The 23,449-nt window shown below is 40.4% G+C and overlaps 1 protein-coding gene and 1 long non-coding RNA gene across 2 annotated transcripts in view; one reads left to right on the forward strand and one right to left on the reverse strand.

Moving 5' to 3' along the window:
- SPARCL1 (SPARC like 1) overlaps window positions 1-23,449 on the forward strand; it is a 59,468-nt gene that overhangs the window by 20,588 nt on the left and 15,431 nt on the right. Inside the window, exons 2-7 of the mRNA XM_002745617.5 lie at window positions 11,041-11,105; window positions 16,123-16,269; window positions 16,652-17,632; window positions 19,589-19,661; window positions 20,493-20,611; window positions 21,372-21,492. Of these exons, the coding sequence (XP_002745663.1) occupies window positions 11,052-11,105; window positions 16,123-16,269; window positions 16,652-17,632; window positions 19,589-19,661; window positions 20,493-20,611; window positions 21,372-21,492 (1,495 nt within the window). The 5' untranslated portion in view covers window positions 11,041-11,051. The remainder of the gene's footprint in view (window positions 1-11,040; window positions 11,106-16,122; window positions 16,270-16,651; window positions 17,633-19,588; window positions 19,662-20,492; window positions 20,612-21,371; window positions 21,493-23,449) is intronic.
- Window positions 1-23,449, reverse strand: part of LOC128931594 (uncharacterized) — a 34,859-nt gene that overhangs the window by 537 nt on the left and 10,873 nt on the right. The window contains exons 3-4 of the long non-coding RNA XR_008480160.2: window positions 1,655-1,755; window positions 600-646 (exon numbers count right to left, since the gene is read on the reverse strand). This is a non-coding gene — a long non-coding RNA (uncharacterized LOC128931594). The remainder of the gene's footprint in view (window positions 1-599; window positions 647-1,654; window positions 1,756-23,449) is intronic.

Below are 23,449 nucleotides of genomic sequence, written 5' to 3' on the forward strand. Positions count from 1 at the left end.
TATACATGTATGTAATTTAATTAATCATTGATGACTTTAACAACCAACTCAAAAAATCCTTGAAATGTAACAATCGGCTCTCACAAGCCAATACAGGCTGGATCTATACTTCTTTTCTCCACTTCTGAGACCACAGCCAAAACGTAAGGCTCTAACCACCTCACCTCAATGTTACAATTGTCTCTCACAGGTCATGCTACTGGTCTGTCCTCCACACAGCTGTCCCACATGCATATCTGGTTATATCATCACCCCTGTCCACAACATGTGCATACACAGACACACACACACACACACACACACACACACACACACAGAGTAATTATTTGGGTCCCTATAGCTTTATGGCTGGAATTTTCAATTCCTTATTTAATGCATGATGACTTTTGCAATATGGCTATCTGCCTTGCTTTTGAGCCTTATCTACCCCTGCTCACTTCCCCCACTGACAGCCTAGAGACCCAAATATTAACTTCCTAGAGACTCAACGCTTCTGGAACTTCCCCCATGCTGCCTGCCACCCTCTAGAGTACATGTCTCATCCCTCATATGGCTAACTACTGTTTATTAGTTTTCAAATCTCAGATCAAGAATTTTACCTTCTCTGGAGGTCATCTCTATACAAGGACAGCATAAGAACACAGACCTGAAATCAAACAGAAGTGTTAAATATCTCCTCTGCCACTTCTTAGCTGTGTATCCTTGAACAAGTTACTTAATCTTTCTGCCTGAGTTTCCTTACTAATGAAATAATTACAATAATTTGCTTAACTGATAGAATTGTTCAGAAGATTTAAAGAATATGTATGTGCAAAGCCCTTAGCATAATGCCTAGAACTTAAGTAGTTAGGACACAGTAAAGTTAGCTATTATTAACTACCTAATTTTAAAATGCTTCCTAACTCTCTTTCCATTGCATTATACACATAATCGTCACATTACACTACATGATTTTATATAAATGTATTATGTATTTGTAGATACATTATATATATATTAGTCAATGGTGCCCATCCTTTTATGAAGTCTCCATAAAAGTCCCAAGGGGACAGGGTTGAAGAAATTCCAAGATAACTGAACCTGTGGAGGTTTCTAGAGGGTGTTGTGCTAGGGAAGGCTTGGAAGCTCTGTGCCCCTTCCCCCATACCTCTCCCTTTGCAGCTCTTCATTTGTATACATATAATATATAGATACATATATACCTATATAGTATATATACACTATATACTTATATACATGTATCTATTTATGTATATATGTATCTATAAGTATATAGACACAACTATATACTTGGTACACTTTAGGCCTCATAAGCAGACCTCAGAATAACAGAATCTCTCTCTATAATCTTGTTTTTTCACCTGCTCCTTTTTCTCCTCAAGGTAGGACTCTAATCTTCCCCTGCTTTTACTTAACTTCTGAAACCCCATTTCAGAAGAGGTTCTCCCCCATATTTTGGAGGAAGGAATGTTGCACAGAGAGGCCAAGAGGAGGCCCAGTGCAGTGACTCATGCCTGTAATCTTAGCACTTAGGGAGGCCAAGGTGGGAGAATTGTTTGAGCCCAGGAGTTCAAGAACAGCAACATAGGAAGATCCTGTCTCTACAAAAAAAAAAAAAAAAAAAAAAAAATTAACCAAGTGTGGTGGCACATACCTGTAGTCCCAACTACTTGGGAGGCTGAGGTGGGAGTACGCTTGGCCCCAGGAGATTGAAATCATACCACTGCACTCCAGCCTCACAGTCAGAGTGAGATCCTGTCTCAAAGAAAAAAAGAAAAGAAAAGACGCCAAAAAGAATCTGAACAGATAGACCTTGCTGGGTTTCCCCACTCAGCCTTTGAGTAACTAAAGCATGCCCTTTTTGTCTAAACCTATTTCTATGTGCTTGTCAACAGTGGCTATCCTTTTAGGAAGTCTCCATAAAAGGCCTGAGGAAACAGGGTTTCAAGAAATTCCAAGATAACTGAACTCGTGAAGGTTCCTAAAGGTGGTATGCTGGGAAGGGCTTGGAAGCTCTGTGCTCCTTCCCCCATACCTTGCCCTTTGCATCTCTTCATTTATATCTTTTGTAATATCCTTTGTTATAAACCAGTAAACATAAGTAAGTGTTTCCCTGAGTTCTGTGATCCACTCTAGCAAATAAATTGAACCCAAAGAGGGAGTCATGGAACGTCAACTTGAAACCAGTAAGAAGTTCTTAGGCCTGGTCTTGTGACTGGCATCTGGGAAAGGGAATATGTCTTGTGAGGCTGAGCCCTCAACCTGTAGGATCTGACACTATCTCCAGGTACACAGTGTCAGAATTAATTTGGAGGACACTCAGCTGGTGCCTGCTGCAGAATTGATTGCTTGCATGTTGATGAGGAAAAATCCCCCACATTTGGTCACAGAAGTGTTCTGTGTTGACTGCAGTGTGGTGTGAGAGCAGAGGAAAAGCAGTTTGAGTTTTTTCCACACTCAGAAACTCTTAAGACAGAAACTATGTGTCCCTATGCTTAGGCAGAGTCTAGTAAGCACACAATGAATGAATTTAATGAATGAATGATGCAAGCTCTGGACAACTGGACACACTTTCCTTTTGATTCATTCAGCTACATTTAGATTTAGGGACATGAAGGGAACTTGTGAGATCCTGCAGGCAGATTAAAAGGGAAATATGTTCTCAAATTTAATTAGCTATGCATATTGCTACAACAAACAAAGCCAAAAAGAAATGAGCCCTATGAGGTACAATGCTTTTGATGATTCTTGCTTCCCCTTTAAGTTGTACCATTTGTAAGAAAATAGGGTAGCAGTCCATGAGCCTAAATCCACTGCTACGTGTGATGAATGTTGGAAAGACTCTTGGGGTTAAAAGGACCCTAAATGCATGGCCAGGACTTTAATGTTCCCCTGGACAATTTTTCTGAATCTAAACTGCTTATTCAAGAATCACAACTTATCTGGAAGATGAGAGAAGAAAGAATTAAAATTCTAGAATCTCCTAGTTATCAGGCATTTTCACAAACACCATTTCTTTTAACTCTCACAAAACTGAATTAGATGTTGTATTAGTCAAGGTTCTCCAGAGAAACAGAACCAATAGGAGATAGGTAGGTAGAGACAGACAGACAGACAGACAGACAGACAGACAGACACAGATAATAGGTGATAGATGATAGATAGAAGATGATAGATAGATAGATAGATAGATAGATAGATAGATAGATAGATAGATAGATAAATGAGGACTTAGCTCACATTAATGGAGCCAGTCCCAAGATCTTCAATCAGCAAATTGGAAAGCCAGGAGAGCCAATTATATAGCTCCTATTCGAGTTGGAAGACCTAAGAACCAATGATGTGAGTTCTAGTCCAAGTCTGAAGGCCTAAGAACTGGAGAACTGGTGGTTTTAAGTCCCTATCCAACAGCAGAATACCAGTGTCCCAACTCAAACAGATAGGCAGAGAGAGAGAGAGAGGAAATTCTTCCTTCCCCTGCCTTTTTGTTCTATTCAGGTCCCCAGTTGAATGAATTACGCCCGCTCACATTGGGTAGGGCAATCTGCTTTATTCTGTCTACCAACGCAAATGCTAATTTCTTCAGAACACACCTTCAGAAACACACACAAGAATAATATCTAAGTAGATATCTGGGCATCCCATGGTCTAGTCAAGTTGACATATGAAATTAACCGTCATAGACGTTATCCCCATTTTTAGATGGGGAATCTGAGGCTTGAAGGGCTAAGTAACTTGCCAAAGATCACACAGATGGCAAATGTTGCTCCAGAGTTCCAATGCATGTCTCTCTAATCTGAAAGCACCATTCTGCTTCCACTAAACTAATGGCTCTTAATCAGGGCGATCCCCACCTGCCCCATGGAACATTTGGCAATGCTGGAAACATTTTTGGTTGTCCCTAGCTGGTAGGGAATGGGGGCTCTCTACTGGCAACTAATGGACAGAGACCAAGAATGCTGCTGAACATCCTACAATGCACGGGACAGCTCCCCGCACAACAAAGAATCATCAAGACAAAATGTTAATAGTGCCAAGACAAAGTCATACTATTTTGTATTTCTATAGTTTTCAAAACCAGTAGAATAGTAATAACATACTAATCTAAAATATAAGGCTGAGCACAGTGGCTCATTCCTGTCATCCCAGCACTTTGGGAGGCTGAGGTAGGAGGAATACTTGAGGCCAGAAATTTGAGACCAGCCTGGGCAACATGGCAAGACCCCACCTCTACGAAAAAATACAAATAATTAGCTGGACATAGTAGTGTGTTCCTATATCCCCAGCTACTTGAGAGTCTGCGGCAGGAGGATCACTTGAGCCCAGGTGTTGGAGGCTGCAGAGAGCTATGACTGCAATTACACTCCAGTCTGAGCAACCAAGCAAGACTATGTCTCAAAAATAATAAATAAATAAATAAAATATAAGTGACTATAGGTTCATAAATCTAATAAATACTCATGGAATAGGCCAGGCGCAGTGGCTCAAGCCTATAATCCCAGCACTTTGGGAGGCAAAGGCAGGTGGATCACGAGGTCAAGAGATTGAGACCATCCTGGTCAACATGGTGAAACCCCGTCTCTACTAAAAATACAAAAATTAGCTGGGCATGGTGGCGCGTGCCTGTAGTCCCAGCTACTCGGGAGGCTGAGGCAGGAGAATTGCTTGAACCCAGGAGGCGGAGGTTGCAGTGAGCCGAGATCACGCCATTGCACTCCAGCCTGGGTAACAAGAGCGAAACTCCATCTCAAAAAAAAAAAAAAACCTCATGGAATAAATGAATAAATAAGTAAACATTGAATTTAAAATGTAGAGGAAAGAAATGCATTTTTCTTTTTCGTTTTTTAAAGACTGGGTTTCACCATATTGGTCAGGCTGGTCTCGAACTCCTGACCTCAGGTGATCCACCCGCTTCAGCCTCCGAAAGTGCTGGGATTACAGGCATGAGCACCGACCCAGCTAGAAATGCATTTTTCACTGATTCTTTACAATTAGCATTCACTAAGCGGATAGAATGTTTTCAATTATCATTAGTAATAGAGTCTACATATTTACTTTAAGTATGAATTACTATATATAAAATATTTTATTGTGATACAATAAAATTACAGAATGTATTGTAGTGGGTTTAGTAGTCTAAGGGGAAAAGATAGCAATTTCAGGTTTATAAAATTAATGGAATTATTTTCAATTTTAGAATCCTAAAATATTAGGGCTAGAGGATCATCTAGGTCACACCCTTCATTGCTCATAACTTGAGAAAACTGTATCTTAAAAAGGACAAGTGACTTTCCCAAGGTTTCCTGGCAGTTAGGGTCACTGCTAGAGCCAGAATCCAGCTCCCCGACAGTTTAATGCTTTTCTCATTGTAAGGTGTTTTTCAATGTATCAGAGTTTTGGGGCAGCAGGGGGAGGATGCTCCACGTTTTTACTTAAATACATTTTTATTTCACGGAAAACTGAATTCCTATGCTTTTTGCTTTGTTTAGACCACAAGATGTTTTATTGAAAGAAATTTGATATTAAGTAATCCAACCAACCTTCTAAGATAAGCTTTTTTCCTTCAACACAAGGAAGTGCATTTTACCTAACCACCTTACACCTTAAAATGTTTGGAATTTTTTGTTTAAAAACTCGAACTCAAAGTGAAATCTCAATTTGTCCCAATGGTGGTTTTTTGGTTTGTCTGGGGATTTTTTGGTGTTTGCTCCCTTCCTTGCAGCTTTGTGTAAGAGGTAAAATGCAGAACTTTTATTTGCAAAACAGCTAGAAAAAAGCTGGAGTAGGAGCCAGGAAATCTGGCTTCAAGCCCAGCTCCCCTTCTGCATAGATCGGTGATCCCCAGCATGTCACAGTGTAGGCTTACTAGGCCTGTTCTTCATCTGCCACATCATGGGGTTGTTGTAAAGATCAGATAAGGTAATATCCCATTTGTAAATTTATTTGGTAAACCCAAAGCACTATGACAATAGAAACTTCAAGTATATTTTCTATGCCACTGCCAGTACTAAATAAAGTAAACACGCATTCCATTGCTAATATTCTAAATTTCTACTTGTGATATATAGTCATTTTCAGAGGGATCACTTAGAGGAATTACACTTGAGTCTCCAAGTACATGTCATTTTCATTAAAACTCAGAATTGATTAGTCCAGACTAGTTTATTTAAGGTTATAAATGATTTGACTTTCTCCCCACACCCCTGATTCAACCCTCCCATCTGCCCCTACACACACACACACACACACACACGCACACAATCCCAAATCACTTTCTATGTACAGCTTCACTATCCATTCTTCCAACTCACTGTTCCCTGGTCCAGGTGGCCCACCCTGGATAGTAATATAGGTAAAAATGTGTTCACGGCCCTAACATGATGAGGAAGCCTGTGCTATAGCCCTGTTTTCTTCAATAAAAACTTCATTTCCTGCTACTTTGGGAGGCCAAGGCAGGTGGATCACTTGAGGCCAGGAATTCGGGACCAGCCTGGTCAAGATGGCAAAACTCCCATCTCTACCAAAAATACAAAAATTAGCTAGGCATGGTGGCACATGCCTGTAATCTCAGCTACTTGGGAGGCTGAGGCATGAGAATCACTTGAACCTGGAAAGTGGAGGTCACAGTAAGCCAAGATTGTGCCACTGCACTCCAGCCTGGGCAACAGAGTGAGACTCTTTCTCAAAAAAAGAAAAAAAAACTTCATTTGCTGAGTTAGAACCAAAGACTCACAGGCATTCCTATTTGTCACACTAAAAATAATGATGACAGTGACAGAAGAAAATAAGCAGAATATAATGCAAACATGAAATGGAAGTCATCTGTTGTTAAATGGAGATGAAGCATATACATCTGTTGCCACTCCCTGCTAAAATTCCATAATAATTATAGGAAAAGAATAGTAATAATATAGACTCACAGTGACTAAGATGAAAGAGGAGAAGACAAAGAAGACAAAAAATGTTAACACATCTTTAGAAAATGGAAGACTGACTTAGAACAGGAAGCCCTTAGAGTCTGCAGAGAAGGATGCCCTAGACAAAGAAGGAAGCCATTCACACTGAAGAACCCATGAGAGTTTCCAGAATTGGAGGCACCAGGTAATTTGGAAGGCAAGGTGAAGACAGAGGCTGAAATCAGAGTATTGGTTGAAAGCCTATCAGATTAACTCAGATTCAAGATCCTTCCTCCTGCCTGCACAGCCAGGGGACTTCCATGTTTCAACACAAACAGGAAAAAGCTTATCCCCTGGCTCTGTACTCAGGGTAAGCACAGTGTCAGGTGGGAGGTGGAGCCATACAGAAACAGGGACTAAGTGAAAAATCAGTCCATGCACTGAGACATCTCCAGTCTCTTCACTCACCCCACAGAATGCTAGCAACTAGGTTTATACCTGCTTCCCAAGGTAAGAGGTGTGAACTTCTCCTCTAGAGAAAAGAAAACCTCCCTAAAATATCTGAGGGTGACATTTGGGGTGCCCCATCAAGACTGTCAGGTTGCTGCTCCATGGAAGCCCTCCATTGTTCTATGGAACTGTTCTCTGGAAGCCCTCCAAGCCTGTCCATAAAGGTCTTGGCTTTCTAGTGACTCGCTGCTAAGTATTAATGCACAGCCACAGACATTAGATATTAGAGAAAAACTTTCAACATGAAAAACAAAGATCAAAACTAACTGGGGAAAAAAAAGAACAAGAAGGAAACAAAATGCAGGATGCAGAGGAAAATTTCAAAATATTTGATTAACATCCTCAAGGAGATAAGAATATATGTCATACTAATAAAGAACAGGATAATATTAAAAAGAGAAACCATCAGGAAATAAAAAATTAACAGTATATAAGCATATACTCACTCATGTGAAAGAGAAAAAAGTTAATCTCATAGAAGTAAGAAGTAGAACAGAGGATACTAGAGGCTGAGAAGGGTGAGGGGAAGGAAGGAATAGGGAAATATCGTTCAAGGACATAAACTATAGCTTGCAGGAGGAATTAGTGCTCTATACCATTGTAGGATATTATATATTTCAAATAGCTAGAAAGAGGACACTGTTCCCAATACAAAGAAATAATAAATGTTTGAGATGATGGATATGCTAATTATCCTTATCTGATCACTATACATTATATGTAGTGAAATATCACTATGTACTCCATAAATATGTATATTATGATTTGTCAATTAAATAAGAAAATAAAGTATATAATTTTTTAAAAAATCAGTAAGAGAGGCCAGGCACAATGGCTCATGCCTGTAATCCTAGCACTTTGGGAAACTGAGGCAGGCTCACTTTGAGCTCAGAAGTCTGAGACCAGCCTGGGCAGCATAGTGAAATCCCATCTCTAGAAAACAAACAAACAAAAAATCAATAGGAAAGACAGACGGTAAAATTGAGAAAGTTTCCCAGAATAATAAAAACATTATTGAAGAGAAGAGCAAAACTGATAAGCAAATCAGAGAATCACCCCCAGAATTCTGATATTTAACTAATATAAATTCCAGAAAGAAAAGACAAAAAATAGAAGGGCAAAAATCATTAAAGAACTAACACGTAAAATGCTCCCCAAAACTGAAATATATAAATTTCCAAATTCAAGCGGCCTAATTAGTTCCTAAAGTAAATGTAAAAGGATCCCAACTAAGGCAGAGATTGTAATATTTCAGAAGACTAGGGCCAAATGTAAAAACTTAAAAGCATCCATAAAGAAAGAAAAAAATACTGTGTTCATAAAAACATTGGGGAAAAACTCACATCAGAGTTCTTACTAGCAACACTGAAAATTATAAGAAAATGGACCAATGCTTTAAAGTTCTGAGAAAAAAAATTCCAATCTCTAATTCTACATCTAGTCAAACTATGTATCAAGATTTTTCTAATATGCAATGACTTAAAAATTATGTCTCCTGTGTATGATTTCTCAAGAAACTTATGGAGTATGTGCTTCATCAAAATGAGGGAGAAAACGAAGAAAGAAAAGCATATGAGACCTAAGAAGCAAGAAATCAAACACAAGAAAAAGACAAAGGGAATTACCAGGGGGTGTGAATATGGACCCCAGGAGAAAAGCCACACTGCAGCCTGGGATACATCAGTCCAAAGGAAGCAAGAAAGCCGAGGCTCTGGGAGCGCCGTTTCCAAGGGGGGAAATGGACACGAGGGATTTCCTTAGGAGGTTGTTGATGTTGCTGCGTTGTTACCATATTAAGAGGAATTTTAAATTTTGTTGGCGAATATAGGAAGAATAAGTGATGGGTGTGTGAAAAAGTACGTAAAACGCTTTACAAGGAAGGCAACTTCTAAATCAAAACAAAAACAAAATACTGTTCAAGAAAAGAAATGTTAGTGTGGTTCAACACGTGAAATCACTACTTGGTCCAGCTGTGAAGAATATCTACATTGTCATAAATGTTAATTCAAAATTTAAAAGAGAATTGTGATAAAATTATTTTAGGAAGAGAAAGGAGGGAGAGAAGTGTATGTATGCACAAGTGTGTAAGTATGTGTGTATGCACATGTGTGTGTGAAGTGACAGTTGTTGCAATATTAGATCCCTAGAGTAATATTTAATATATTTTAAAATATCCATTTAAGCACATTATTTAGAAATATTGGGATAAGTAGCAGAAGAAACTGCTCAGTTTCTTTATAAACTTCAGATTCTTATTTAAAGCTCTTTGTGAATGTGTTTATGATTGCAAAAACTAATTTAAAGGAGTCATCTAGTATTTCTGGGAGATCCATAAATCCTCTATTAAATAACCAAAAACTGTATCCCTAATCCTAGTTAGAGGTCAGACTACCAGACTTAGGGATACCCTGCAAAAAAATGTAGGTTACCCACTGCTTTCAAGAACCACAATAACATAATTGGTGTGTGGGAAAAGCCTTAGACCTCGAGTTCATCTGGAGACAACTTACTTAATCTCTCTGAGCTTTTACTTGTCTCATTTCTAATCTTAAGGAGTTCACTTGGAACTAACTAAACTCAAATGAAAGGCAAATAACAAAAGTGAGACAGACCAAGCACAAACGCCAACATCCCTTACAGAGGACAGTCTCAACTCAGATGCAGCCAACTGTTGTCATGAAGGCCTGTTTTGCTAAGGGGTCAGATGGTTAAAGAGAAACTGGAAATTTCAATTTTGACATGAAACTTCAGCATTTTTAAATACTGGTTTACTTTTTTTTTTTCTGAGATGGAGTTTCAGTCTTATTGCCCAGGCTGGAGTGCCATGGCGCGATCTCGGCTCACTGCAACCTCCGCCTTCTGGGTTCAACTGATTCTCCTGCCTCAGCCTCCCAAGTAGTTGGGATTACAGGCACCTGCCACCATGCCCAGCTAATTTTTTGTGTTTTTAGTAGAGATGGAGTTTCATCACATTGGCCAGGCTGGTCTCGAACTCCTGACTTCAGGTGATCTGCCCACCTTGGCCTCCCAAAGTGCTGGGATTACAGGTGTGAGCCACTGCACCCAGCTAAAATACTGTTTTAAAATGCACAGTGCCTACCAAATCAAACCTATCTGCAGGCCACCTCCAATTCACAGATTGCCAGTAAAGACCTCTAAATTAGATGAACATGAATGCCTGTAGATCTATGACTCCGTGGCAGTGCAATGTTGTATGACTAAAAATCTTCACTGAATGAATGTTTCTTTACCACTAAACAGGCAGCGTGTTTTTACTCAAACTTGACATACCACATTACTTCATTTTGTAACTTTTTTTTCATTATGAATACTCACAAATCTTAAAACCCAAGATTGGCACAGAGTCTTTACTCGAAGAAGTACAGTCATAAACAGAGATAGCTTCCGCCCAACACAACTGGGCAAAAAAAACAGGGAGTAATTTTCACAGGTACACAATTGAGTAAGAACTGTCATCAATCTGTCTTTTCAGACATAATTAATCCACCACAAAGATAGAAATCAATTTTAAATGAAAAGGACAATATCAATCTCAGTATTTGCTAAGATTATCTTTCAATTTTCCATGAGGAAACATTTCCCTATCACTGATAATTATCTGCTTGGTTCACAGATCTGGAAAGCATGAAGACTGGGCTTTTTTTCCTATGTATCTTGGGAACTGCAGCTGCAATCCCGGTAAATTTCCTTTCTTCTGTTATTGCATCTCTTTCTCCTGACATTTAGTTCAGAAGTCCTCCATTTAAAAGAACATGTTCTTATATAATGGCTTGAAATTCTGTTTTTTATTTCAATTATATTCTTTGTTGCTCAAGTAATAAATAAATAACTGGAAAACTCAAGATAAGATATTTAAAAAATTTTTTTAGAACTATCTGGCTCTACAAGACACAATAAATATGCAGCAGAAAGTTTGGGCTATCAGTTTCTTAGCCATAGAATATGCCCAAATACTCAAGGGACAGGAAGAAACAAATTCTCCCAGGTAAGCTCATCACATTGGTATTATAAACCTAAGACTTTAGGTCGGGAGCGGTGGCTCATGCCTGTAATACCAGCACTTTGGGAGGCCGAGGCAGGTGGATCACCTGATGTTAGAAGTTCAAGACCAGCCTGGCCAACATGGCAAAACCCTGTCTCTATTAAAAACTACAAAAATTAGCTGGGGGTGGTGGCGGGCACCTATAATCCCAGCTACCCAGGAGGCTGAGGCAAGGAAAATCACTTAACCCATGAGGTAGAGGTTGCAGTAAGCCAAGATCACGCCACTGCACTACAGCCTGGGCGACAGAGAGACTTCGTCTCAAAAAAAAAAAAAAAAAAAAAAAAAAAAGGCTGTGCATATCCACAGGCTCCAGCAGCATTTTTTTCAAGATAAATAGATGCTGGCTGAGAAATTTTGAGAGTCTATAATGAAATCAGGAACCAATGGGTTAGGCAGGAAGCAATACGGTAATCATAAATCAGTTCCTAAATCATCCTTGGGAGGCTGTCCAAGCAAGTAAGCTGAAAGTAGGCAGGACTAGAATACTCTCTTCTTCATGTTCAGATATACTGGTCCCATTTGCACAGCGATAAAGCAGCTGTACACAAATCAGATCATTTGAAACCACGTCAGCAACCTCAAATCAAACTGAAAGATTAAAAAAAAAATGACACCATGGCATGGATGACCACTTGGGATGTTCGACAAATGATCCATGTAATCCTTAATTAAACCAAAGGATTCGTGCCATTTTTTTTTTCACCAAATGGAGGAATCAGCCTCCTTTAAATAGACAAAACAATTTCTTAATTTTCCCTTTCCTCTGTCCCTCTCTAGGTCTAAAATTCTGTCCTTGCTTTTTGGATAAGTTGTTGGCTAGCTACTGGTTGACAAATGTGTCAGCAAAAGCACACTCCGTGGCACCCAGAGAAAGCTGTTCTTGGAAAACAGAGTTTATGACCACTATAGGGATCACACTTTAGTGTGGAGCTACTCCAGCTTAAATTATACATTGCACCCCAAAATTACAAAAGTGGGACAAATCAATGTTCAACACCGAAAGGAGTTCCCATGCAACCATTATTTTCTCCTGAAAATGTGCTTTGTCCTTGCAGCAGTTGCTGTTAAGTAAATAAACACCAAAAAGTATCTTCGGGTCAGGCACAGTGGCTCCTGCCTATAATCCCAGTACTTTGGGAGGCCAAGGCTAGAGAATCACTTGAGCCCCATAGTTCAAGACCAGCCTGGGTAACATAGTGAGACCTTGTGTCTATAAAAAATGAACAAAAAATTAGCCAGGTGCCATGGCATGTGCCTGTAGTCCCAGCTACTTGGGAGGAAAAGAAGGGAGGATCCCTTGAGCCATGGGGGTCGAGGCTGCTGTGAGCCAAGATTGCACCACACCACTCCAGCCTGGGTGACAGAGCAAGACCTTGTCTCAAAAAAAAAAAGTATTTTAACCAAATGTTTGAATTATACACCTGCATTTAGACACATTCCAGATGTTTCCTTTCTGGGATAATTTAATATCAATTAAACCTAGCCAAATGCTAGAAAGTTACATATCTTCTCATAGGACTGACCTATTAAAAAGTTGTATCATTTTCCCTGCCTGCCTGAATTCTCCAGATGTAAATGGATTCTGTGTGGTTGGGAGATTCCAAATAGATTTCCAGGGAGCATGTTAAATAAATAGAAATATGGCCATAATGATAACACATACTTTCAATTTCAGAATATTTCTGAAAGTAAAATATCTGCCACTTTTTTTTGTGCATTTCTTCCTGCTTAGGCGGTAGGGAGATGGAAGGGGAGAGAGAGTGACCAGTTCTCCACTAATAAGCCTAAAATCTCCCCCATCCATTGTCTTGTATGCTGGCCCTGCTGGCAGCTCACCAAAGTGGCCATCATTCTTTCTCCTTTTTACCCTTCTTTAAGGCTTCTTTATAAACTTTTTCAAATTCATTACTCATTTTAGTTGAAAAGGAGATAAGAAGCAGGCCGGGCACGGTGGCTCAAGCCTGTAATCCCAGCACTTTGGGAGGCCGAGGCGGGTGAATCACGAGGTCAAGAGATCGAGACCATCCTGGTCAACATGGTGAAACCCCGTCTCTCCTAAATAATATAAAAAATTAGCTGGGCATGGTGGCGCATGCCTGTGATCCCAGCTGCTCAGGAGGCTGAGGCAGGAGAATTGCCTGAAGCCAGGAGGCGGAGGTTGAGGTGAGCCGAGATCGCGCCATTGCACTCCAGCCTGGGTTACAAGAGCGAAACTCCGTCTCAAAAAAAAAAAAAAAAAAAGAAAGGAGCTAAGAAGCAAAAGAGCAAACCAAACCTAATATAAATCTTGTGGTTTCGTCAGGAGCTGTGGCTCACATCTGTAATACCAGCACTTTGGGAGGCCAAGATGGGGAAATCACTTGAGGCCAGGAGTTCAAGACCAGCCTGGCCAACATGGCGAAACCTTATCTCTACCAAAAAAAACAAATAAACACAAAAATTAGCGTAGCATGATGGCCCTGTAATCCCAGCTACCAAGGAGGCTGAGGTATGAGATTTACTTGAACCCAGCAGGTAGAGGTTACAGTGAGCTGAGATCCCACCACTGTACTCCACCTTGGGCAACAGAGCAAGACTTTTCCTCAAAAAAAAAAAAAAAAAAAATTAAAATTAAAAAATAAATCCAGGCTGGGCATGGTGGTTCACACCTGTAATACTAACACTTTGGGAGATCAAGGTGGGCAGAACACCTGAGGTCAGGGGTTCAAGACCAGCCTGAACAACATGAAGAAACCCCATCTCTATTAAAAATACAAAATTAGCTCGGTGTGGTGGCACATGCCTATAATCCCAGCTACTCAGGAAACAGAGGCAGGAGAATCACTGGAACCTGGGAGGCAGAGCTTATAGTAAGCTGAGATCACGCCACTGCTCTCCAGCCTGGGCAACAACAATTTTTTTCTCAAAAAAATTAATAATTAATTAATTAATCCTGTACTCCATGGCTTGCTTTATGTTACACAGTCAGCACTATAGAACCTGCTAATGGAATAAAAGTAAGCTAATCCAAATAGAATCCAAGTTTCCTACTTATACCTGTATATGCCACATGAGTGTCCAGAGCTTCTCTCTAATAAAGATTCATGGTGAATACCTGCCTCAGATATTGGGCAGTTTATATCATTACCACGGTGTGACATTAGTACTAGCAATAGTAATTTTCAGTTGGGTGAATCCTTAAAATTCATAAAATATTTGTTATATATAAACTTATTTTGATATCTCTGCTCACTTGATATTTCTTGCCACCTTGAGAGGCAGCAGAGTAGAAATTAATGACCTTGGCTGGGCGTGGTGGCTCACAGCTATAATCCCAGCATTTTGGAAGGCCAAGACAGAAAGATCGCTTGAGCTCAGGAGTTCAAAGCCAGCCTGGGCAACATAGTGAAACCCCATCTCTACAAAAAATACAAAAATTAGCCAGGCATAGTGGTGCCTGTAGTCCCAGATACTCGGGAGGCTTAAGTGGGAGGGTGGCTTGAGCTTGGAAGGCACAGGTTGCAGTGAGCCAAGATTACACTACTGCACTGCAGCCTGGGCAACAGACTGGAGTTAATTAATTAAGTTTAAATAATTAATTACTTTTATTAATATTTTTAAATTAATAAAAAAATATTAACAACCTGTCAAACCACAGATAGAAAGTGTGTAGCAGAGGCAAGACTTGAATGGAGGCCTCTTCCCTTTAAGTTCAGTTGTTCTATTTCCCCATCAAGCATCACTGACCAGCTCTTCATCCAAATCTCCAATATTGCTAGAAATAGGGCCAACTCCTACTAGAAATTAATACTCCAGATTTTTCCTTTTCTGTTAGGCTTAGTACCCTGTCTCACACAGTCTTTGAATTAAGTCCAATTTGTTTGTTTGTTTGTTTGTTTGTTTTTTGAGACAGAATTTCACTCTTGTTACCCAGGCTGGGTGCAATGGCACATTCTTGGCTCACTGTAACCTCTGCCTCCAGGTTCAAGCAATTCTCCTGCCTCAGCCTCCGAGTAGCTGGGATAACAGGTGCCCACCATCACGCCCAGCAAATTTTTTGTATTTTTAGTAGAGACGAGGTTTCACCATGTTGGCCAGACTGGTCTTGAACTCCTGCCCTCCTCTGCCTCCCAAAGTGCTTAGATTACAGGAGTGAGCCACCACCCCCAGCCTCTAAATTGATTTTTATTAAAATTTCCTGATCAATGTTAAATCAAATAAATATTGATAAAAAGTTTACAACTTTTTCTGCTAATTATCAGTGAGTACTTAAAGTAGGAAAATGTACAATACTATACCTTATGGTTAATTTTTTTGAATTCAACTTTCTGCTAAACAACACTTTCCAAAATTGTAAAGTACAAATGCTTTGCAAAAGTTTGAAAAACACAAAGTAATTTCAAAACTCAAAAGTTACTGTTATTCAAATGCTTTTTGCTCTATTTTCATCCAGTCTCTGCATAAATAACTTTTTCTTAAACACAATTGAGATTCTGCTTCCAGTTAACATTCTGTTCTAGGCATTTGCTTATATCCTCAAAAACTCTAGAGAATATTTTTTAATTGTTGTTATGAATGAAGTATATTGCTACTAATAATGATGACAAGAGTAGCAAATTTTTAATTAGCATCCAGACATAAATAACAAAAACCAGTTTTTAATTTTTTCAGACAAATGCAAGATTATTATCTGATCATTCCAAACCAACTGCTGAAACGGTAGCACCCGTCAACATTGCAATCCCCAGTTTAAGGGCTGAAGATGCAGAAAATGGAAAAGAAACTGCAGTCTCCACAGAAGACCATCGCCACCATAAGGTAAAAGTAACATTATTTATATTAATATAATTTTTTAATTCTCCAAAGATCTTAGTTTCAAAGCATGGTCAAAGAGATTATGTCATTTATGTCTCAGTTTAATATTTTAACATGATGATCATCTCAACTGCCTTCAATCACTACACCAGAAGAATCATGAAGATCAATGAATTTCATTATTTGGGCTGAGCTGCTGCATACTTGTTTCATTTTATAAGATCCAAATTCAGTTTAAACCTGTGGCTACAGGTGTAAAGGATATTATAAACATGTTTATGTGATAATGTGTGAGGAAAAAGAATAATGAAATTAAATGTTACCTTAGGCATAAATATAGTTACATTATCATTTGTTTGAAGAATGAACTTTTTTTTCTTTTAAGGTTGAAAAATCTTCAGTACTAGAATCAAAAGAGGAAGGCCATGAGCAGTCAGAAGAACAGGGCAAGGGTTCTAGCCAAGAGCTGGGATTGAAGGACAGCAATGGTGACTTAAGTGTGGATTTGGAGTATGCAACAACTGAAGGTACCCTGGACATAAAAGAAGATATAAGTGAACCTCAGGAGAAAAAACTCTCAGAGAACATTGATTTTCTGGCTCCTAGTGTCAGTTCCTTCATGGATTCTAACGAACAAGAAAGTATCACAAAGGGAGAGGAAAACCAAGAACAACCTTCAAATGATTCACATCATCAGCTGAACAGGAGCAGTAAACGTAGCCACCTCATGGATCAAGGAAACCAAGAGCAGGATCCAAATATTTCCGATGGAGAAGAGGAAGAAGAAAAAGAGCCAGGTGAAGTTGGTACCCACAATGATGACCAAGAAAGAAAGACAGAATTACCCAAGGAGCATTCTAACAGCAAGCAGGAGGAAGACAATACCCAATATGACGATATTTTGGAAGAGTCTGATCAACCAACTCAAGTAAGCAAGAGGCAGAAGGATGAATTTGAGCAGGATAACCAAGAAGAAGAAGAAGGTAATTTCAATGTAGAAATGGAAGAGGAAAATGCATCAAACGTCGATAAGCACGTTCAAGAGACTGAATGGCAGAGTCAAGAGGGTAACACTGGCACTGAAGCTATCAGCAACCACAAAGAGATAGATGAGGCTCTGCTCCTGGAACCAACTGATGATGGTAACACCATGCTCAGAAATCGTGGAGCTGATGATAATGGGGGTGATGATGGTGATGATGGCCCCAGGCACAGTGCAAGTGATGACTACATCATCCCAAGCCAGGCCTTTCTGGAGGCTGAGAGAGCTCAATCCATTGCCTATCACCTCAAAATTGAGGAGCAGAGACAAAAAGCAGGTGAAAATGAAAATATAGATACCAGTGAGCCTGGAGAATACCAAGAGGTAAGATTATTTTAAATGGTCCCTGTCCAATAAAGTCAGCATTATCAACAGTTATGACCCTTCTCTGTGCTCTCATGGTGTCCCGTGTGTATGTCTACGTGTACATTACTAAAATATATTATAATTATTTATTTTTATGTCCATCTCTATCATTAGGCTGAGAATGCCTGTTTTATTTGGGTTCCCCTAGAAGCAGGTCTTGGATTTGAGTGTTTATTTGAGAAGCACAGGGAACAAAGATTGAGGAGTGGAGATGTGATACAAAAACGAAAGGAAACTAATAAAAAGAACATCATTCAAGCCATGTAAACACACTTTCTCAGAATTATTCCATTTGGGGACTGAAGAAGCTAGGGAACTTATTTTGACTGAGGACTGCTGGAGAGGTATTAATTTCCCAGCATTTCCAGTCTGTCCCTTGAGTGGGCCAGGTCAATTTTCATGATTTTCCAGGGACAGAAATGCAGATATTAGCCATTTAGAGTCCCTGGAACTAGCTGGAATGATAAATTATGACAGATGTGAAGGATGGGAGACATTGACAGCTGCTACTCTAATGTCTTGAAAGCAGATGCCACATTGTATTCAAGTTGAATCACCAGTGTCCAACAAAATGCCTCTGACATAATGAAAGATCCAGTGATGTTTGTTGAATTAGTTATAAAGATTAAGGTCCTACTTTATCAAGCAAACACATACCAAAATAATAGTCTGGAAACTATAGCAGGGTCAGGGCAGGAGGAAGCATATTTGGAGCTTTCATGCAAAATCCTGGCAGCCACCCACCAGGACTTCGCACAGATTTTGGTGCACAAGGTCAGTGGCAAAACCTGTTACCGAGAACTCTGTTGCCACTCTAATGTAGGAGTTTTCTTATACCTTTAAAGCCTGGTGTGAAAGGTTTACCAACAAATTCGGAGAGATTTCCAATGTAACTCTGTCTTAACTGCAAAATCACAAGATAATACTACATTTCTAGTGTTTTCTCAAATGCAAAGTGGAGACTCCAAGTCTTATTGAGTCCCCCTGCAAGACTGCACTAAATCCCGTTGATAAAGATAGAAAAGGGTCCTGTTCTCCAAGTGTTACTGTCTACCTCCACAGTTGTGACTGATTTCCCTTTCCTTTTTTTTTTAAGATGGAGTCTCACTCTATCACCCAGTCTGACATGCAGTGGTGCGATGTCAGCTCACTGCAACCTCCGCCTCCCAGGTTCAAGCAACTCTCCTATCTCAGCCTCCTGAGTAGCTGGGACTCCAGGTGCCTGCCACCACGCCCAGCTAATTTTTGTATTTTTAGTAGAGATGGGATTTCACCTTGCTGGTCAGGCTGGTCTCAAACTCCTGAACTCAGGTGATCCACTTGCCTTGGCCTCCCAAAGTGCTAGGATTATAGACTACCTTTCTTTCTTTCTTTCTTTCTTTCTTTCTTTCTTTCTTTCTTTTCTTTTCTTTTCTTTTCTTTTCTTTTCTTTTCTTTTCTTTTCTTTTCTTTTCTTTTCTTTTCTTTTTGTTTTGTTTTTAGAGATGGGAGTCTTGCCGTGTCTCCCAGGCTGGAGTGCAGTGGTGCAATCACAGCTCACTGCAGCCTCAACCTCCTGGGCTCTAGCAGTCCCCCCACCTTAGCCTCCGGAGTAACTGGGACCATAGACAGGTACCACCATGCCCAGCTGATAGTTTTCCTTTTTTTTTTTTATTTATTTATTTTTATTTTTTGTAGAGATGGAGTTTCCCTGTGTTGCCCAGGCTGGTCTTGAACTCCTGGGCTCAAGTGAATCTCCCATCAAGGCCTCCCAAAGTGCTAGGATTACACTGCACCCAGCCTGGTTTCCCTTTCTGAGATCTGAAATGATTTGAGCATGAAAAACACTCTGTGAAAGTATGCACAGTGGGAACATAAATTAAGTAATGGCTCTCCTCATAGTAGATTTTAACTTTTGCTCTTGTTATTCTGAAGGCCAAGAAAGCAGACAACTCATCAAATGATGATGAGACATCAAGTGAAGGCAATATGAGGGTGCATGGTGTGGGTGAGTATGCAAAAAGCAAACTGTTTGTGACTATATCAAGGAAGAAATGGAATCTGCCATTTTGGGATCAACAGTTATGACCCTTCTCTGTGCTCTCACGGTGTCCTGTGTGTATGTCTACGTGTACATTACTAAAATATATTATAATTATTTATTTTTATGTCCATCTGTTGTGACTACTGCATAGAATTTTTCCTCTCCCCAATCCTCCCCAAGGAAAGGCTACCATAAATTGTTGATATTTTCTTGTGTATATTTGATACACAACTATGGGTAAATTTGTTTACAAACTGGAAGCCCTGTTGAGATATTAGTGAAAAGGCTAGAATTCCTCTTCCTTAAATCCTTTTGCTTCTGAAACTAATTAATTATATCTTATTTATTCTAAAGTCCATAACTTGCTGGTGAATTTATATCCCATTCTTAATAGAGGACCTAATTCCTCCCCCTATGACAAATATTTTAAATTTCAGCCTTATTTTACTTCTGACCAGCCTGCACAACAGTGCACTAAGGACTTCAGACTGTGGCCATCTCAGGCTTAGAAGAGCTGTCTGTTCTTTGCACATTTCCAGTTCAAACTGCTACAAGAGGAAATCTAGATTATCATGTAAAATAGTCTGTAAAATTATCATGTAAAATAGAAGGTTCCATGTGGAAATTAATACATCGATTAAAAAGGATTCTAATGTCTTCCCACTTACAAATTCACAAATTTCAAGGACTTCAAAATTTCCCCTTCATCAGTGAAAAGGAAGCTAGTTGAGTGAATTTGTATTTGCATACTCAATTTAACTCTGTTCGTGTTTCCTGTCCAATCTTTTCTGTTAGATTCTTGCATGAGCTTCCAGTGTAAAAGAGGTCACATCTGTAAGGCAGACCAACAGGGAAAACCTCACTGTGTCTGCCAGGATCCAGTGACTTGTCCTCCAACAAAACTCCTTGACCAAGTAAGTATTCTACAAAATAGTCTTTAAGTGGCTCCAAAGGTTAGTGACTGAAATGGAAATATTTGCAACTGAAATTTTTGCTTAAAAAAGGTAGGTACAGCCAGGCGCAGTGGCTCACACCTGTAATCCCAGCACTTTGGGAGGCCAAGGCAGGCAGATAACGAGGTTAGGAGATCGAGACCATTCTGGCTAACACCATGAAACCCCGCCTCTGCTAAAAATACAAAAAGTTAGCCGGGCATGGTGGCATGTGCCTGTGGTCCTACCTACTCGGGATGCTGAGGTAGGAGAATCGCTTGGACCTGGGAGGCAGAGGTCACGGTGAGCAGAGATTGCGCCACTGCACTCCAGCCTGGGCGACAGAGTGAGACTTCATCTCAGAAAAAAAGGTAGGTACATAGGTTATCATCTAATATTTGAAGAAATATTAAACAGAAATAAATGCCAACAAAATCAAAGAATTTCAATTGTGCCGTAAAAAGATTTGAGCTGTAGAACCCATTTTAAAACTCATGCCAGCTTTGGAACCTCTGCAGTTTTCATTCTACTGAGTTTATCTAGATCTAAGTTGTCATCACTGTTGGTACAATTTAGTTGATTTTTTTTTAAACCAAACAGGACAATGATGATTTTAATAATCTCATCTACCTGACTATATCTTTGGCACAGCACTGTTATCAGAGTATGAGCTTTAAGGAACAGAGTGTCATCCAATGAGCATTTGGCTCTATCAGCTTTTTCTCCTGCTTATCTCTCATAGGTTTGTGGCACTGACAATCAGACCTATGCCAGTTCCTGTCATCTATTTGCTACTAAATGCAGCCTGGAGGGAACCAAAAAGGGGCATCAACTGCAGCTGGATTATTTTGGAGCCTGCAAATGTAAGATTATGTCTTTCCTGTCAACCATCATCTTTGAGAGGGTTTGGGGTGAATCTGGACATGCCTGAATTATCTATACATAAACAGGAAAAAGCTGATGTAGTTCTGAACACACACACACACAGAAGAAATTTAAAAAATAAGAACTCCCAGGCCTTAACTATAGGAGATTCTTATTTAACTGAACAAGGTTGGAACCCTGACATGGATTTTTATTTGTTTTTAAAGTAACCTAGGCAATTCTAATGTTCAGCCAGGGCTCAGAACCACTATGATAAAGTTATCCACTTAATCATAGAGTTGAATTACTGGAATTTTGCTACATTATTTGCCCTCTTCCCAATTTAAGTTAAACCATTGCCAAGAAGTTTTCCAACAACATATTCTTCCAGAAGTTTTTTAAGGCTGTCTTCCTTCCCCAGGATACTCTCAGTTGTGTTTGGCTCCCCTTACTGCTAAGTGATTCTCCACATTAGCAGTGCTCAGTAGTATTTCTGGGTCTCCTCCTCTTCCAGACTCAGGAGAGGATGAAACATGTCAGCCCCCTGGACGTTAGGTATGACCACATATCTTTCTTTGTCCAGTGAAATGAGAACAAAAATCATCTGTGTGAGTTCTGGGCAGAAGCATTGAAGAGCTGGGGTATGGTTCTCCATCCTCTGCTCCTTTGTCACCACAATCTCTCTTTGAGATAGTGGCCTCAAAAAATGGCAATGTCCTTGGTTGCTGGCAAGATGGCCGAATAGGAACAGTTCCAGTCTGCAGTTCCCAGAGAGATCAGTGCAGAAGGCAAGTGATTTCTGCATTTCCAACTGAAGTATCCAGCTCATCTCACTGGAACTAGTTAGACAGTGGGTACAGCCCATGGAGGGTGAGCTGAAGCAGGTGGGGTGTTGCCTTACCTGGGAAGCACAAAGGATCAGGGAACTTCCTCTGCTAACCAAGGGAAGCCTCAAGGGACCATGCCATGAGGGATGGTGTACTCTGGCTCAAATACTATGCTTTTCCCATGGTCTTCACAACCCACAGACCAGGAGATTCCCTCAGGTACCTACAGCACAAAGGTCCTGGGTTTCAAGCACAGAACTAGGTGGCATTTGGGCAGACACCAAGCTTGCTACAGGATTTTTTTTTTCATACCCCAGTGGCACCTGGAATGCCAGCAAGACAGAACCATTCACTTCCCTGAAAAGGGGGTTGAAGCCAGGGAGCCAAGTTTCTAGCTCAGTGTATCCTACCCCCATGAAGCCCAGCAAGCTAAGATCCACGGACTTGAAATTCTCACTGCCAGCACAGCAGTCTGAAGTCATCCGGGACCCTCAAGCTTGGTGGGGGGAGGGGCGTTCACCATTACTAATGCTTGAGTAGGCGATTTTCCCCTCATAATGTAAACAAAGCTGACAGAAAATTCAAACTGGGCAAAGCCCACCACAGTGCCACAAAGCTGCTGTATCCAGATGGCCTCACTAGATTTCTCCTCTCCGGGCAGGGCATCTCTGAAAGAAAGGCAGCAGCCCCTGTCAGGGGCTTATAGATAAAATGCCAATCTCCCTGGGTAGAGAACATTGGGGAAGGGGTGTCTGTGGGCACAGCGTCAGCAGACTTAGACGTTCCTGCCTGCTGGCTCTAAAGAAAGCAGCAGATCTCCCAGCGCAATGCTCAAGCTCTGCTAAGGGTCAGACTCCCTCTTCAAGTGGGCCCTTGACCTCCATGCCTCCTGATTGAGAGACACCTCTCAGCAGGGATTGACAGACATCTCATACAGGAGACTCCAGCTGGCATCTGGTGGGTGCCCCACTTGGACAGAGTTTCCAAAGGAAGGTACAGGCAGCAATCTTTGCTGTTCTAAACCTCCTGCTGGTGATACCCAGGCAAACAGGGTCTGGAGTGGACCTCCAGCAAACTCCAGCAGACCTGCAGCAGATAGATCTGCCTGTTAGAAGGAAAACTAACAAAC

The sequence above is a fragment of the Callithrix jacchus genome, chromosome 3, assembly GCF_049354715.1.
Source record: "Callithrix jacchus isolate 240 chromosome 3, calJac240_pri, whole genome shotgun sequence".
Taxonomy (NCBI): Eukaryota; Metazoa; Chordata; class Mammalia; order Primates; family Cebidae; genus Callithrix; species Callithrix jacchus.